Genomic DNA, 19,044 nt, shown 5'->3' on the forward strand with positions numbered 1-19,044 from the left:
GACAGGAGCCTTCACTCTCTCAACGTCCGTCGTGCACTAGCATTCTACCTCCATAGGACCCATGCCTTTCAAGCATCCACAAAACTCCTTGTAGCCATTGCCAACCGGTCCAAGGCCAAGCACGGGGGGGGAAGGATAGCTCAGTGGTTTGAGCATTGGCCTGCTAAACCCAGGGTTGTGAGTTCAATCCTTGAGGGGGCCACTTAGGGATCTGGGGCAAAAATTAGTACTTGGTCCTGCTAGTGAAGGCAGGGGGCTGGACTTGATGACCGTTCAAGGTCCCTTCCATCTCTATGAGACGTGTATATCTCCATATATTAAATTACCCCTACGGCGACTTAGAGGTGGGACTGCAGTCCCTAGCTAACAGCACCAGGGTTGAGTGCAGGCTGCTATTCCTTCCCTGTGTCTTATTCTTGAGTTCAGATTTTCACTCTCTATGCCTGCCTGTGTGCTCCTGTCCTTCACTCTCACCCTTTCCTCTTTTATCTGTTCAGCCCCCCTACCCACTCTTCCACCTGGTGGTCTGGTGAAAATATCAGGCCATTGCTCCATTGGTATGTATTGGTGCTAGACTATTTCAGTTTTTTTTAATGCTTCTAGGAAGCAGCCAACACATTGCAGGCCAGCACCAAGGGAAGAGTGAGAAAAGAGAAAGGAAGGTAGTCCAGAGGGAAGCAGCGAGCAGACATGTAGTGGCAAGTACAGGTAAGATAAGCAGCTAAGAGCAGTTCATATTAGGGAAGACTGAGATAGTGGGGCTGTTCATTTTCTGAGAAGGCCTGTCACTGCCAGACCCTGGGAGTCAGATACCAAGGTACGTATAACAACACTGAACTCTATAAAACAGATTTCGACAAATAAATAGAATTTATTTTGTACAAATGGCTGTGGTTTTATGATTAATATACAGAATTGTACATATAGCTCTATCCAGCTATTTACTCAGACATTACAAAATGCCCTGAAGAAAAACAAGGGTAGTGACTTTTTAAAGAAGTATCCCACATTGGTCACATTCTACTCTGATAATATTCTAAACCATTTGTAAAAGGTTCAAGTTACCAGATTACTGACAGAGTACAAAATGTTTACAACACTTACTTGAAAGGCAGGAAAAATTGGTCAAGTGTCAATTGACACTCATGGAAAGTTTAGAAATTGTGCTTCCGTCAGTGCAATGAAAGTAGAGGAATGTGTTAATTTCTGTGGTAACTATCCATCTGTTTAAATATTGTTGGTTGATCCCTGAGCAACCAGCTTTGCTCTACAAGTCTCTCGAAGTTTGTTAACTGTTGCCATGGACAAGCTTCCAGGTTCTGTAAATATTTTCTAAAACAAAGAATAGTTAGTTAAAAACATGATCCCAGACAAAGTGTATGAAAGTCTTCCTAGATTTCACCTACAGATGAAAGGAGCACTAATGAAATGCTTAGGTCCCTCATGTAAATATCAGCACATAGCACTGTTTAGGACTCTTCAGCCATAGATCAGAGTGCTTTTGTAAGGGGATAAGAATTATCAGCTGCAGAGTTAGGAACAGAACCTAAGTCTCCTGACTCCAAACCACTCACAGTTATCCAGAAGATCTTAATTAGTGGCAACATTCAAGGTAAGTGTGAAAATAAAATTCCAAATAATGTAGTTAATTCTGAGATACGTTCCGTAGTAAGACAATAAGCCAACTGAAACCATATTATGTTGTCCTTAATTTTACACACTGCAACTCTGCCATACACTATAAAGTTTCTTGATGGTTCATGAGTAGCTCAGTACTGAACATAGACGTGTCGGGCTGGAAGGACCTCAAGAGATCCACAAGTTTCGCCCCCTGCACTGAGACTGAGCCAAATGAACCTAGACCACCCAGGACAGGTGTTTGTCCAACCTATTCTAAAAAACCTCCAGTGATGACAAAATTTCTTGGAAGACTAATCCAGAGCTTAACTACCTTACAGTTAGGAAAAACTTTCTAATATCTAACCTAGATCTCTCTTGCTGCAGATTAAGCCCATTACTTCCTGTCCTACATTCAGTGGCTATGGAGAGCAATTGATCAATGTCCTCTTTATAACAGCCCTTAACATATTTGAAGATTTATCAGGACCCCCCTCAGTCTTTAATCAAGACTAAACATGCCCAGATTTTCTAAATCTTATATCGTTTTTGTCGCTCTCCTCTGGACTATCTCCAATTTGTCCTCATCTTTCCTTAAGTGTGGCACCCAGAACGGGACACAGTACTCCAGCTGAGGCCTCATCAGGGCCAAGTAGAGTGGGACAATTACTTCCCATGTCTTACATACAACACTCCTAACGATATTAGCCTTTTTCACAACTGTCGCACATTGTTGCTTCATATCAGCGTGATCCACTATAACGCCCAGGCCCTTTTCAGCAGTCCTATTGCCCAAGCAATTATTCCCCAACTGGTAGCTGTGCATTTGATTTTTGAACATGTATCTAAATTCATCAAAGCCAAACTGTAAATAAAACCAAATCCATTTTATGTAAAAATAAACAGTAATCTGGGCTCCGTGGTTCAATTTAGATCTTTTCACTATGGCGTTTCTACCCCATTTTTACTATAAAACACTGTACATTTACTCCTGCCCTAAACTATACTTTTAGGGAAGTGTTATGCAAAGACATTGTTACAGAAGGGGCATAACATGATTCAAGACAGAAATAATATTTCATATGCTAGCAAACATACACAATAGTTGTTGCTTCAAACTGCATTGTGAGCTCTAAAGACACAGTAGTCAAACATGAGCTGGCTTAAACATATTTAATAACATAAAAAATTTTGTCTCATAGCCCACATCAGCCTTCAAACTGTTCAAACGGGTCATTTATAAGCTTGCCACAGATATGGCATTGTATTCCTTTAGAAACAGTTACCTGTTTTGAATAGGGAGAAGGAAAAATGAGAAGCCCACAGAATTGAGCTATGAACTCTAAGTAAACCTTAAAAACCATGCTGCAAGTTTTGTTCAGCGCCATGGTGAGGATGTTTGTATGGCATTATACCTCAAAATAAAAAAGTTACTCCTCTGCAGTAACTCTTGTTCTTTGAGATGTGTTCTGTGTGTATACGTTCCACTTTAGTTGTGTGCCCAATGCACTCAAGTCACAGACTTTTGCCAGCAATACCAGTAGGTGGCACATGCGCCCCTGTTCTTCTCATGCACCCAGCCAAGAGCATAGAGGGGGGAGTTTGTTCCTTCCCACCACCTGTAAAACACTGGACAAAATAGTGGGAAAGGAGGGAGGGTTGTGGAAGGTGTATGTGCACAACACATCTCAAAGAATAACAGTTACTGTACAGGTAAGTAACCATTTTTGGTGTATTGTGCACATATATATTCACTTTGGGAAGTTACAAAGTCACCTAAACAGGTGGTGGGATTTCAGATCACTGGAAGAGAGACTGCAGCACTAACTTGCCAAAGCTGGCATTGTCTCAAGAGGCTTGAGTGATGGGATAACGTCTTGAAAAAGAGTCCAAAGACAACCATGTTGCTGATATGCAGATGCCTGTAATGGGTACATTACCCAGGAAGGCTGAAGAAGCAAACTGAGCTCTGGTAGAATAAGCCATTCTTCTTCTCCTTCGAGTGATTGTTCATAGCAATTTCAATTAGGTGTGTGCGTGCCGTATGCACAGTCGTCTGAAAGTTTTTCCCCTAGCAGCACCCATCGGATCGGCTGTGGAGCCCCCTGGAATGGCACCTCCATGGAGCTCAATACATGACCCTGCTGACCCAGTGCCTCTTCAGTTTTTTCTTACCACCAGTGACAGTCGTTGGAACTGCAGTGACTTGCATAGCAAGCTCTCCTCGTTTCTCCAGCCTTTCAGTTTAGTGTAGTTTAGAGTTATCCCTAGTCTAGTCAAGTTTAGTTTAAATAGTTTTCTGTTGTTACAACAGGTAGCTGTTGGAGTGGGGTTTGCCCCTCCACCCCAACCGCGTTCTCCCCTTGGGGACTCAGGGTATGCCTAAGTCCCAGGGGTTCAAATCCTGCAAATCTGGTAACAAGCCCATGCTGACGGGGACCCCCACAACGCTTGTGTAAAGTGCCTGGGGGAAGCACACTAAGCGGACAAGTGCAGGATTTGTAAAGGATTTCACCCCAGAACAAAAAAGGAGCGAGACTTTCACCTCAAGCAGCTTCTTATGGAGTAGGCACTTAGACCGCAACCCGCATCGGCGCAGCAAGACCCGGCACCAAGCTCATTGATGCGCATTGCCCCCGTGGCAGTGGCAGAAGCGGCACCATGGAAGGACTGTGGGAGAGACCAGCGTTACCGCCGCTCACCGGTGGGAACGGCCCAGCACTGGTCCCATTCCCCGGCGCAGAAGCGGCACCACAAGCAGGAAAGGAGCAGATCTCCAACTCCGAGACCCACCCCTTCAGAGCCAGCCAATGGGGCACGTCCCAGGGAGGAGCACCCAGTGCCGAGAACTTTGGAGCCAGCAATGCCGACTTTGGCCCTGCAAGGGGGACAGTCGGGTCCGGTGCCGTTGGACTCCCCGAGCCAGGTGATTGAGGAGGTGGAACTGCTGTTCACCCTAGACACCTTTGAGGCTGCAAGGGACCTCATTGCCATGACAGCACCACAGTCCCCGGTCCTTCAAGCCAAGCCTCCAGTACCACAACATGTGGCACCGTCTCAATGCTTTGTCCTTCAGCACCGCCGGTGGAGGCAAGATATAACTCGGACTCGTGGCACCTGTCGCACTTGCGGCACCTGTCCAGGTTGCACCAGTGCTCCCAATTGGGACACTGATCCTCATGCCAATCTCCGTCGCCCAGCAGGTCCCGCTCACGACACCGGTCGTCCCACAGGTCCACGTCCCCACGCAGACCCTGCTCGCGGCACTACTCCCCAGCCTCGTGGCACCGCTCGGCACCACCCTGGCCATCACGGTCCCAATCCCATCTTTAGACTCGGAGGCAGGGTCCAGATAATTGGAGCGGGGCCGCACCGGTCGGATCGTGGAAGGCCTGACATGGGGGCAAGGCCAGGGCCTGCGCAGTAGTAGGGACCAGCACAGTGGCCGTTTTGGACCCCTTGGGCGTTCTACCAGGCCCAGGGCCCCCACTCCAAGGGTTCCCGTTTGGCGGTCTCCGAACCAAGGGTGCTGGAAGCATCGGCCAGTCGTCCCACTCGTAGGGGTGCTGAGGTGGTGCCGGTCACACTACCTCCGCTGGAACCAACCCCAGTGCCCGAGCCAGACCCAGGGGTGGTTGGCCCTGTAATAGAGTCAGGACAGAAGGCCCCTGGGGACCAAGAGGGTCAGGAGGACCCTGTTCCCCCATTAGCCTCCTCGTCATCCTCCCCCGACGAGGCAGTTGTGGGCACCTCCGCCTCGGGGCCACCCCCCATAGACAGCCATGCCTACCAGGACCTCCTTTGCAGGGTGATGCAAAATATGGGCCTGCAGACCGAGGAGGTGGTGGAGTCGGAGGACCCTATGGTTGACATCTTGGCCCCAGAAGGCCTGTCGAGGGTGGCTCTAACTCATTAAAACTATACAGGCCAACGCAAACACCATTTGGCAGACCCCGGCCTCCATCCAACCCACTGCAAAGGGTGTGGAGAGGAAGTATTTCATCCCCTTTAAGGGGTACAAATACCTCTTCACACACCCGCAGCCCTGCTCATGGGTGGTGGCTGCGGTAAATGAGAGAGAGGGGCAGGAGCAACAGGCCCCAACACCTAAGTCAAAGGACGCCAAGCACCTGGATTTGTTCGGGTGCAAAATGTACTCCACGGGGGGTCTGCAACTCAGGATTGCCAACCAGCAGGCAATTCTGAGTAGATACAGCTTCAACTCCTGGAACTCGATGCTGAAATTTAAGGAGCTAGTGCCAATAAAGTCCAGGGAGGTGTTTGGAGTAATAGTTGAGGAAGGTAAGGCGGTGGCACAGACCTCTTTACAGGCCTCACTGGACGCTGCGGACTCAGCGGTGCGCACCTTGTCCTCTGGTATCGCCATGAGGCGTAGCTCATGGCTACAGGCCTCAGGACTCCCGCCCGAGGTTCAACAGACCATGCAGGACCTGCCTTTTGATGGGGGCAGGCCTGTTTGCAGAGCAAACAGACTCCAGGCTGCATAGCCTAAAAGATTCTAGGGCTACTATGAAATCACGGGGTATGCACACCCCCGCAACACAACATAAACATTTTAAGCCTCAGCAATAGCAGCAGCGCTCCTATCCCCCTCCGCCAAGGCAGGACATTTATAGGAGAAGGGGCAGGAATGGCAGGCGCAAGCCTTCCCAACCCCTGCCCGGGCAGGTCCAGGGCCCGACCAAACCATCGTCGGGCTCAAAGCAGGCCTTTTGAAGGTGCACCATCTCATATTTGACCAGAAACTGAATAGATTGGTTCATGTGGAAAGCTGACATCACCTTTGGCATGAACTTAGGATGTGGCCTGAGAGAAACCTTATCCTTATAAAAGACTAGCAGAGCTTCCAACTCCAAAACACTTGCGGCAGAAATAACTGCCACTAGAATGCAATTTTCATAGATGACAGAGAGAGTGGCATAGCCACCATGGTTTCAGATGGGGAAACCCATTAATTTGGATAGGACAAGGTTAAGACCCCATGCTGGTACTGGGTGAGATACTAGAAGGTAGACATTGACTAAACCTATCAAAAATATGGATACAGAGGACGGGGGGGGGGGGGGGAAACAAAAAACAAAAAAACCCAGAAAAACCCTGTAACGGTGGATGAACCACAGATAAGGACACTAAGTAAAACTCTTACAGAGCTAATTGAAATGCCAGATACTTACTACATTTGAAGTTATCTAGTATATGACTAGCATCCATGCAATGGGGTGATGGGTGCTGAGACTGCACCCAAACAGAAAATCTCTTCCACTTTTGGCATAGTAGAATCTTTGGTCCTAGTAGAATCTTTCCTGCTGTTTAGCAGATAGCCTGGACATCTCCAGAGCAGCTTCTCGTGATCATTTAGCCAGAGTTCATCCACGCAGTAAGGTTCCCCTGGCAGAGGAGGAGCACTTTTAAGAGATTCAGAGTCCGTCTGTTCATAGTCAGGGTCTGGTTCTGACATTGGATGCACAGATGTCATGGCCTCCTTCATCAGATGGACTTTTAAATGGCAGTGTCTCTGCTTTGTCATTCTACTGGGGAGGGAGGTACAAATTGGGCATTTGTCCCTCACATGCCCACCCCCAAGCATCTTTTGTGTCTATCCGTAACAGGGAACACAGCCCTGCGTATGGCGCAAAGTTTGAAATCCATGGGTTTCTTCACAATAAACTCCCAGGATTTAGTCTAAAACTAAACTAGCTAAACTAAAACTAAGAACTAACTAAACTAACACTAGTATAAACAACTGGTATAAACAGAAGTATAAACAGAAAGAGATTGCTAGAAAGCTAGATGAACTGTTAGCAAAGCACTGGGGAGCTCAGACTCTTGCCATGGGCGATAAAAAGGAAGTGAGAGGGAGGCGGTGGACACGCTCCTTTTATGCTCTCAGCAGGGCATATGAGGAGAGCGGAGGTGCATGCGCCACCTAGTGGTACTGCTGGTGAAAGTCTCTCACTTGAGTGCAGTGGGCACACACACACACCCCTAAAGCGGAATGTAATGTGCACAATCATACAAATATATTTAAAGCATTGAACTGTCACTGAATCCACTACTGCAGGGTCTACATTACTGAAAAATCCAAGCACTCATGTGACAATGGCAGTGCGAAGGCCTAATTTAAATACTCATAGGCAATTATAGTGTCTTAAGAGCCAGTTCATCCCAACTAAATAAGCAACTCCAGAGGACAGACTTGACACAAACAGCAACGTGGCTAATTTTTCCTACAGCAATAGGACGATGAGGTAGCTTTCCTTAGATCACCCACTCCAGGGTGCCCTCCAAACACAGGGTCTAATATTCCGCTATTGAAATCTATACAGCTACCAATGAAGAGGGGGCAAAAAGACAAAAAATATTTCAATACTGACATGTGCTTCTACCTCTCTCTGCAGTGATATTCTCAAGGCAGCTGGAAAAGCTGCTAATATCACTTGACAACAGCAATGTTTTTAACAAGATTCTTCTGCAGTATTGCTGGACAAAAGTATTTGTGGGAGTCAGTGAATGACTCAGGAACTTTCATTTAGATTCTGGTCTTTCGCTTCCTTAAAAACTAAGTTGTATTTATTTATGAGCATTTCTGTGGTGCTTATCAGCACATTATCCAAGTGCCTCACAAACACAAATAAATTAATCTTTGTTTTTTTTTTTTTTTACATTTTTACAGATGGGAAAACCAAGAAACAGTTTAAGTGACTTGTCCAAGGGGAAGTCTGTGGCAAAATTGGGAAGGGAATTGGGCATTGGGCTCTGAACTCTGTCTTAAATACAGAATTGTTCTGGGGACATACGTAAATTGGTAGGATGTGATTAGTGTACCCAGAGAGATTGACAGCAGAGGTGCGTAAAAGTCATAACAAACCTCTTCTCATTCATGATTTAAAAAAAAATATGTTGTGGCATCTCTGTTATTGGAGCTTATTTGCTTCACTCAGGTTTCAGTCTTCTATAAAACTGCAAATCCAAAGCTCTGGGCACCCCCGCCTTACGTTGACAATAATTTCCAAGAATCATCCTTGGCCTGCAGCATATGAGCAGTTTGTTGTGAGATTTTACGTTCAGACATTTGGAATGGACAGACCATGTGGTGGTATGGTTTTGTGCCTTGACTAAGTGTATACTTGGAATCTCATTGCTGGTGTGAATGCTTGTGGAAAAAAATAAAAATTTCTCTTTGATCATTCTGGAGCAGTCACTTAATAAAATTCACCACTGAAAACTCATTTGCTTGGAATATTTACAGAAATCAAAACAGAATCAACCCACAATTTACTGAATTGTTTGGGGGTTTTGCCATCCATATTTGTCCTGCTCACATTGGCACAAAGTGGGAGGAATCTCATTTAGTATAATGCAGGTGATGTAAATGAATGGTTGGTTACATATAGGTTTACAGGTCATGTCTTTTAAATAGCTTCTTAAAGTTTAAGACAAGTACATTGCCAAGTACAAAGTTCGTTTATACCAGAAGTGCTGTTCAGCCTTTTGAAAATGCACATGGATGCAACTCTCAAATTTTAGTCACCTTTTGGGCCCTTCAAAGTCTATTTGGTTTCATAGCTTTTACCTGTTCTGCATTGTAAACTGGAAACACTTACCTGCATAAAGGTGTGGCACTCTGTTACAAATGTCCCTCTGGTGATCTGCTTAAACTTGTCACAAATGTCGGGGAGATTTGTGGCTTCCAAAATAAAAGCTTGGTGTTGCTTAATTAATGCTAAGGCCACACGAAAGATGATTTTTGATCCCTCATAGAATAAACAGTCCCAAATTCGGAGAACAGTCTGTAGAAGAAGAAAGCTGTTAGAAAGGTTACCTTGCTGCTTTGTAGTCAGTAATGATTATTAAGGCATTATCAGTGGGATAATGATCTAACATATCAGTTACCAGGCAAATCACACCTTAAACCCCTTTTTGTCCCTCCTCCAGTACACCCCTCAGGTCAGAGGACTGGCTTGCTGTACCTCACTCTGGGTGGAAACCCAGTCTAACTACTTCTAGACTGGATCGCTGAGCTGTAGCCCATTTCCTCACCTTATTAGCCCAACAGGCCCACTGGGTTTGGTACCTGTGATTCCTCCAGGAACCTGCAACAGGGGTTGATTAGTGACTCAAAACCAGCTTCTTCAAAACAAAGCATTATTTATTCATTCACCCGAAGGTGCATAGCTCACAGAGCAAAGAGTCTATATGGCATATATCCTCTTAACTAATCCTAAATCTTTCCTTGCCAGCTTTGGTAAAGTCCCCTCAGCTGGGGGAAGCAGACTGTCCTGTTCTGTCTGTGTGTGTCTCCTTGATGCTCCCTGGGTTTTTGGTCCGGAAAGAATAAAGCTCGCCAGAGTAGTGGAGCCAAGCAAGGGGTATTCCCCTAATTAATGGTACCCCTATTGTTTCCTGGGGACTCTTGGTATACCTTATTATAACCCCTCATCTTTGCCATTTTTCATTTCCTGTTAGTTTCTCTCTCACAGAGCTCTATGCGTTCAGGCAGGAGAATACCACACAGGTAACCTGAGGAACATATGACATTTTAAAAAAATACTGCACATAACTCCCCTGTTCTCCACTCATGTATATTAAAATATCTTCAAGTTATACTTACCTCTACTGGAAGAATGTCAATAAACAAGCATATAAACCAGCGTGATACTATCAGAGTCCACATGACACCATGTCTATCCATTAACTCTGCCACTGCTGGAACTTTCTTTCTCACAAGTTCTCCAAGGACCTCCTGATCGGTCTTCAACCCCATCATTGCTGGACTATAATAATCTTTAGAGGACGAAAACAAAAATTTGTCAGAAACCAGTTTGAAAACTCCATAACATTAATTTGTGAATTTCCTGTAAAGTTTAAGGTACTGAAGTTATAAATCACTTTAACCATTTGAGCCCTGAGCACATGAGTTAAATAAATTACACTGAGGAAAAAGGGTATTTGCATCCTCGGTTCATCAACTCTGCCTCAGCAACCTCTGATCCCTCCACACAAAAAATTACTTCCTGCAAGTCTGCCACAACCACCTCCCTATCCCAACTCCTTAACAGTTCATTCCTCAAGCTTTGCTAAATGTTTTTGTAACCCCAGCCACAGCTGATCGTTCCCAATCCAAGCAGAAGGAGCAGTTAAAGCCAATTTGGGGGGTGGTAGCTACCCCCATCTAAACTAGAAACCTAAAAAAGCCTGTGTGCACGTATGCAGACACATACGTGCGTGTGTATATTCTATTAGAGAGAGTTAGTGTTCATAGGCACGGGTCTGACAAGACCTCAGTGATTAGTATTATTCACGCATAGCACAAAACAAGCGCACCAACTGGTAATGCAAGCATCTCACTGTGCCTTCATTTACAACTTCATGGGATAAGAGGATTGAGAGTTAAGTCTTCATGTCATTTTTGTTGGTCTCTGCCAAGACTCCCAAACACACAGGACAAGGACAGAGATGGTTTAAGTGAAAATGAAGCAATAAGGGGGAGAAAAACCCACTAGCCTTAAATAATTTTATAACCCTATCAGCCCCTACACAGTAGATTTCTAAGTATCCTTGAGACGCTCAGAGGCAGCAGAGGAACACAACACAAATTTCCACCTGCAGAAATCTGAATTCTAGAATAGCAAATTATAATGGAGATTTTATTATTATTAATTATTAAGTTTAAAATGTGTGCTAGGCACTTTACAAAGACTTACACAAGCAACCTCACCCTCCCCTGCTTGCAACCCAATAATAATTCTCTCTACATTTCTCATATCCAACTTCCAGAACCACTCTCATGGTACTACAAAGCACAACACATAACCTTTCGGACTCTAGCCCTTTATTTGTAATCTATAGTTTCTTCCTTCTCACCCAAAATTCACCTGCTCCTGCAGAAAGCTTTATCCATGTGCATTATTGCTACTATATACATCCCTTCAGTCTCCACTCTAGGATCAGCCATAGGAAAGCTCTGAGCACTAAAACAAAACAGTCAGTAAGATGTATATGGACCCCTCTGAAAATTCCAGCTGCCAGAGTGGAGTAAAAAGGAATGCAAGAAGCATCAAGTCTTATCACAGACAAATAGCCAATACAACAATTCTCTTCCTTCTTGTTTTATGCTTCTCTGACTCGTTTGCAACTTTTGAGACTTGGAACATAGGTAAAGAAAATAAATCAAAACACTTAAATGTACAGAAGCATTAGTTTTCTGTAAACCAGGAATTTAAAAAAATGCTACTTCAAAGAAAAGAAATAAGCACTTTAGCAATGGGAAAAGGAAGCAGGAAAACAAGCAACCCGCCCCAAGCAATTAAACACAAAGCAACTTCTCTTTTTGAGCATGTTTGAGATACAGGAACATTAAATAGACTCTAACCACTGGAGAGTGTAGTGGTACTGAAGTTCTACATGCTCTCTGCTATGTATTGGTGTGATCATCTGATATGCTGAAATCAACAGCAGCTGCTCTTTTCAATCTTTATGGTACTGCAACAAAAGGAATGTCAGGCTCTCAGTGAGTGTGTCAGGCCAACAACCCAACTTGTTAGAAATGCCAGAGTAAAGTTAGATAAGTCATTCCTCAGCTACTGGGTCGTCTGAATTATAAACTGCTGATTAAACAGTTGCAGGGAAGCCTTGTTTAGATTAAAAATATATTATAAACTAAACTATAACTAAACTGTTACATAACAGTGCTACATGGCTGAGCAGTGTCTTCCTTTTCTAACTAGGGCAGCCTGGTTGTTCCTAATGTAACAGTTTCCATGCTGGCCTTCATAAGCAGAAATGGAATATTAAATGTAAAATGAAGAGAGAGTTGCAAGACAACTGAAAAAAATAAAGATTCATAATTTTAAACAGACTTATATCATAGATTATCAAGCCTTTTCCAGGATATTATAGCCAATACAGAAAAGAAAAGCACATACTAGAAGTGTCAGGGCCTACGGTATTTATTTTTTGTATATCAAAATTGGGAGCACAGTATTCAAGTACAACCCAGAAGTGTTCCTGAAAGTTCCTTATGTAAAAAACTACCTATAGATTTTCAGTCATTTACAGTGATTTTTATGACACATGTAATAGGTTGGTGAAAATGTAGCTTTGGTGCAGGGTCGATAAAAATCAATGTTTTTTTTTTGATAAAATGCTTTTTGAGGAAAAAACCTATCTAAAGATAGTTTTAATTAAGATACATTATAGCTCAAAGATATCTCAGCATGGAATAGGGATTATAAATTCTAATTCTATAGTATGAGACAATATATTCATGTAATGTTTAAGAAAAGTTTTGTAAATGAGTTCCAATAGTTCCTGGATTAGGGACCCAATTTTATGAGGTTCCAGGGGCTTCTGTATAGATTATTTAGGTTAATCTTTCTATCTACCCAATGGGACTCAGTGCTCAGTCTAGAAGATACCATCAGAGATGCTTAGTTTTGCAGTTCTCAAACTGTGGATTTGGGTCTCCAGAGATAACATGCTTGTTAACAGCAAAAATGTTGTTAAATAAATAAATAAATATATAGTGGTGAGAAATAACAGACCTCAACCCTATTGTCCCTCTGCAATTCCTTACCTCTCTCTAAAAGGGCAAAGTTTCAAAAAGTTCAATGACTAGAAGATTGTTGGGGGCGGAATAAATCTGGACAAGGAGAAGAAGTCTGGAGATAAATGTGAGAAGGGAGGGACAGACAGTAGAAACAAAACAAACTGTTTGAGCAGCATATTCCAGAAGTCTTGAGGTCTTTCTGAGTGTAGCCTTCATTGATTTGAGATCTACCATACCATTTGTAGCGGCACAAACAGCTCCTGCTCCCATTTTGCTACCGGTGTGCTGAAGCTGCAGGGGAGGAAGGGGGAAGTGGGGGAGGGGCTTTTGCTGCCTGAGCGGCTCAATCCGGCCCGGCTGCCCTGTCAGCCGCTTTTGGGTCTTCAGATAGCCGCCCGGGGGGAAATCCCGGACATTTTTAGCTTTTTACAAATTCCCCCCGGACGGCTATTTAAAGACCCAAAAGCCGGACATGTCCGGGGAAACCCGGACGGATGGTAACCCTAGCATCTAGTCTCACCACAGTGTAGGTGATTTTTCAACCTCTCTGCAGCTTGTTTCAGTGCTTAACTGTTTTCATGGTTATAAAAATTCCAATATTTAACCTAAATTGCTCTCCTATTTTGGCATGGTTTACTAATGAGAATTCATCCCTGGCCTTTTCTGTAAACATCCCGTCACATGCTTTTTAATAGTTCTGTCTCTTCTCCATTTCTCTCAACTTTTCCCCCATGTGCATTATTTTCCAAACCTTCTATAATTTGCTGCTTCTCTCTGAACTCTCTCCAAGTCTTAAAAAAAAAAAAAAAAAAAAAAGTAATACATGAAACTAAACAGTATTTCAATGAAAGCCAAATTACAGTTTATAAGCAGGGCACTACTATTTATAAAAGGCAATATAGCATTTGTCTTTCTGCACCACCACCACCACCCCCCCACTACTATTTTGACAAATAATAATAAAACATCAATATAGCACTCACTACAATATTTAATCCTTCTGTGTACTACTACCCATATTACCCCATTGATATATCATCTTATTCCTTCCTGTAAGAATAATTTATATTTACCCATAACCTATGTAATTGATGTTAAACTCTTTTTAAAGTTTATTATCCTTCCATATGTTAATATTGTACTCCAAAGTATTTGAAATTCCTCCTAGCTTTATACTTCCAAATTTCTTTAGCATACTCTCTTATTTGCCCTATAAGTAGTTTACAAAAATATTGATTAGCAAATGACCAGAATGGACCTCAGTCAAAATCTCCTCCCAATTTGATACAGGCACTAATTATACTATATTAGATTTTTTTTTTTAAATTAACATATGGTGTAATTTCACTAGGAGAATTAATCTTGATAGGTCTTCAGAAGACAAAGACATACTAGGCCATCTGGGTTCTTTATCCACTAAATTTTCACATGAAAGAAAGTAAGTTGCATGGTAAAATTTATTAGATAATGTTGCCTATTATTTTTCAACATTTCCCCTTTAGGTGCTGACAAATTCATCACTTTATTAACAATTCTAGGAATTTACTTGGTTTGAAGTTAAATTTACTGATCTGCAATTCATTCTCCCAACTTGTCTTAAAATACAAACATGATGTTTACCCTTTTTTCTAGCCCTCTGGGACCTCACCTGTCCTCCAGGAGTTCATGGTTCCAACACTGCAAATACTAGTAGTACTCTAGGGTGAGCTGTGGTAGGCCAATTTGATTTTAATACCTTCAGGTTAAACAGCTCTTAGCCAGCTCTTTCCCCATTTTGTCTAATAGCTTCTCTCTTTTCATTACTTACTGCAGGTATCTCATTACTAAATTTAGGTAATTTTTACTGACTGTTTGACTTGCAACCACCATCAGAAGCTGCTAATCTTAAAGTTATGATGTAGTATAGTGCTCCCAACTGTCAAGACAGCACCCAAGTTCACTTTATTCACAGTGATCAAACACAGAGCCATCCACTTCATGCAGCATCTGTTCTTAATCAAAGATATAAAGTACTGATCCTGAGAACTGCTGAGTTCCCGTCGCTCCATTGGAGTTGTGGGGCTCATCACTTCTCAGGATAAAGATTTTTATGAGTAATAAAAAAATGTTGAAACCATCTTCACAAACTTCCCACACATTTTACCATTACTATATGGTGCTGGTATGCGTATTTAGACATACATTTGACAGAGAGAGAGAGAGAGAGAGAGAGATCACTAAACAAGGGATGGTCCCAAGCTATTTTTTTTTAAGTGGTCGTGTTAATCCTGGGGTTTGGTGAACTATCAAAAAAAAATTTTTTTTTAATTGCAAAATGTTCTAGTCCAGTTAAGAATTTATAAAACAGTGGAAAGCTGCTTTAAATTGTATTTCATCTGTCCCTGTCATAATCATTTGTGTCTGCTTGAATCCTACAAGTAAAGTGTCCAATACAAAGTTGCTGAAGACGGAATTGCCTGCTAGTACTATACAGCAGTAATAAGATTTGCAGGAAATAAGGATAAAGATTGTAAGGACTCTCTGACCTTGTTCTCAGTTAGAAATAGATTAAGAAGAAGATCCAAAAATAAAAAGCACTACATATAAAACTTTTATATCCTTAAATCACTAAGAGTGTGTGTGAGTGTGAGTGTGAGAGAATAAAAATGCTATTCCAAAAAGTAACTTGATACGAATTCAAAACTGTTGTGGACATGTTTGCAAAGAATACAAAGTTTCCACACAGAAACGTTACAGGTGTTTAAACTATTACATGTGTATGTGTTTGGAATAAACATCACAGGAGCTTTGAGGCATCACTCATGTTCGGAATTTGAGGCAGTAGCCAACACCTGTGACAGTATTGTAGTTCTGTTGCATATCCTACATAATTTCTGATCATTATTTCAGATGTACATATCACCCCGAGACTGGGAGAAGACATGTCCAGCTATGTGGCATAGTTTTGATGCACGAAGTAATTAAGGAATTAAAATCAGGTTTTGCAGAAGACCTCAAAAGATTTTGTTCACAAGAATATTTTTACTATGTTCATGACAAAGGGGGAAAAAGCTACCACATTTTGGGATACTGAGCTATTTGAAAATGACCCCTGATGTGTGATTAGCAGATAATCTGATGCATAAGGTGCTCAGAACAGTATTTTAAGACTATATGCCATATGTAAGAGTCACAAACCACAGAGGTGCTAAGCACGAGCCTGATTTTTAGTCCTTGAACTAAGACTTACTATATTTCTTTAGTTTTGTGTAGCAATCCACCACAATTGACCACCTCTGTTTCCAAACCTTTGCATGGGTAGGACTATGAAAGTTACTTTGAAAAACTACTACTACAAACTACCAATTACTAGATTCAGAAAGTGATCTGTAAAGTATTACTTATTACTTCTGTGTATTACCACCAAATTATTTGTCAGAATGATAAAAATCAAAGACAAAGATTACAAGTCATTCAGGTCACTTTCTAATGTTTATTCTAGTCTGTATGTTAACTAGTAACAGACTCCTAAATTCTGCCTCATTTAGAATTTTTCTATCATAACAAAAACAAGAAAGAAAGATATTCAATGATCTCTTTGTTAAATGTAACAATTTTCAATTCACGCATCAGCTAGCTGGCTTCTCAAAGATGTCAGCACCCAGGCCTAACCTAAAAGGGTTCAACAGTGGAAGGTAGAGAAGTGTTGCAAATGAGAATAATTTGCTTTAACAACAGGTACTTGAAGAAACAAGAAAGGCTCTTGCCCTTCTCCCCTGACACTGAACGTTTCTCTAAAATTTCCATTACTGAAATTCATTGTCACGATTGTCCCATATTGTTATAGCCACACTCTCCAGCCCTGGTTTTGGGTGTGTCCGATTTGTTTTACTGAGGTTGTGGTTAGTACATGCAGGACTCGCCACCCATCCCAAAATGGACAGGATCATCATAAAATTAAAAAGTTGTGTCTATCATTCCAAAACATTAGATGAGTCTGTATTTAGTACCCGACCCCCCTTTTTATATTATATAAATAAATACATACATACATACATAGTCCCTGCCTGTTTTACCAGAACAGGTGAGATTGGAGCTGGGGCTGCCTCTGCAACACTGAAAGAAGGCTGCTTGGTGCAGGGTAGGGGCTGCTGTTTGAGGCTGGACTTCCCTGCACTCCATATTCTGGGATCCAGGAAAGCACTTGGTGTCAGAGAGAATTAGCAGGAGGCAGTAATTGGCAGAAGTAGTGGAAATAAATTAGTTACTTTTTATGTAATGAAAAGAATAAGATCCCTCGAGGTTACATTTTTATAAGTAACTGCTTTAAAGTGGATAGGATTACATGTTACTGAAGATTGTGATCCATTACTTTAACAACCTGGCATTGAGAAACTTTCCTTTCTAAAAAGATACCTCATAGCTCGAATAGAAGTTATAGGTTTGATGGAAGAATCACTGGGTGAAGTTCTACGGCCTGCGTTCTGTGCGGAGTCAGACTAGATGACAAAATAGTTCCTCTTGGCCTTAAAAATCTATTAATCTTGCTCATGCAGCTCCTACATGGCTCGCTCACTCACTGCAGCTCTCTGGTTGGCAATCCATGGCCTGCTTTGCCCAATATGGCACAGCAACGTTCCACTCCCTGATCAGCTGCATGGGAGCTGAATAAGTAATGCTCCAACACCATCATGTTTGAGAGGAAGTGGGAGAATCACAACAGGAAGGGGAGGAGGAAGACTTAAAAGTTGTCAACTCATGTGGCAATATTTGGGGTTTTACTTAAAGCCCCAGTTCTTGAAGACATGTGATTCCGTGATAAAATCATCACAGCTGAGATTTTCTTTTTTAAGTAAGTTTCTAACTCTCTGGGTTGTGGAGACAAGCTTGAAAACAATGACCTGAATGCACCTGAAAGGCTTAAAACCTGGAAGGCAAATAAAAAGAACCCAAAGTTTGTTATATTTAAACAGTCTCATGATTTTTAAGACAATCTCATGGAGGGGGGGGGTGTCTAACTCATTTTTGAACATTTGGGGTTGGCAGTACTGAGACTACGACTGAGACTACACAGACTACATTAGCCATTTCTCCCTAGATAGCACAACAGAGAGGTGGAAGCCTTATATTTACATAGCTGTGTTGTGTATGCACCTAAAAAATACAGTCACAGTATGTCATAAAAATGAAAAAAGCTAGGAAGTTGGCTTGCCTCCACATCCTCAGTAGTGCAGCACATACAGCCTGGTACAAGGACATAATAAATAAAATCACCCACACATTTTACAATGTGCCTGATTAATGATGTGCCAAGTTACTATACTTAGGCAAAGGGTGTTGTAAGGGATAAAGAATATAGCGTAATTTTCTACTCATTCCGAAATAAAGAGACAGACATTCTATAGCTCAATGCTATAAGTGAACATTCTCCCAAAATGTTACACAAAAATACTAACCAAGATTCTCAATAAGGATTAGTTTTTAATTATGAATACTTTGAGGGGAGGTTAACGGTCAACTCCTTTTTAAACAACCATGTCCTACTGGAGAGGCAGAGAAGAGGTAGAGAAGATTGTTTATGATAAAGATAATAGAGTAAGAGAAAAGAAGGGAAAGATAATATAACAAATTGTATTTCATTTTTGTTTGCTGTAATAATCATGTCCAGGCTGAATTCTAAAGTCACCTCGCAGATATACAGAGTCAAAACAAAACCAATTTTATGTAGTAATGATATTTGCAAGCGTTACAGATATTGGAGAACATGACCTGCTGTTTTGACAAAGTCTACCTAGGATAATTCTAACCAGATTAATAAACCCACTTCTTTTCAAATAATTAAAGGTCTGAATTAAACTATTGAATTTAAATATACCAGT

General features: G+C 42.0%; 1 protein-coding gene across 1 annotated transcript in view; it reads right to left on the reverse strand.

The window, feature by feature from the left end:
• Positions 1 to 899: 899 nt before the first annotated feature.
• The window catches only part of GRTP1 (growth hormone regulated TBC protein 1), a 52,019-nt gene continuing 33,874 nt past the window's right edge, over positions 900 to 19,044 (reverse strand). Inside the window, exons 6-8 of the mRNA XM_024219562.3 lie at positions 10,250 to 10,422; positions 9,243 to 9,428; positions 900 to 1,332 (exon numbers count right to left, since the gene is read on the reverse strand). Of these exons, the coding sequence (XP_024075330.1) occupies positions 1,228 to 1,332; positions 9,243 to 9,428; positions 10,250 to 10,422 (464 nt within the window). The 3' untranslated portion in view covers positions 900 to 1,227. The remainder of the gene's footprint in view (positions 1,333 to 9,242; positions 9,429 to 10,249; positions 10,423 to 19,044) is intronic.

The sequence above is a fragment of the Terrapene carolina genome, unplaced genomic scaffold (genome assembly GCF_002925995.2).
Source record: "Terrapene carolina triunguis isolate 2854851 unplaced genomic scaffold, T_m_triunguis-2.0 Scaffold21, whole genome shotgun sequence".
In the NCBI taxonomy this organism is placed as follows: Eukaryota; Metazoa; Chordata; order Testudines; family Emydidae; genus Terrapene; species Terrapene triunguis.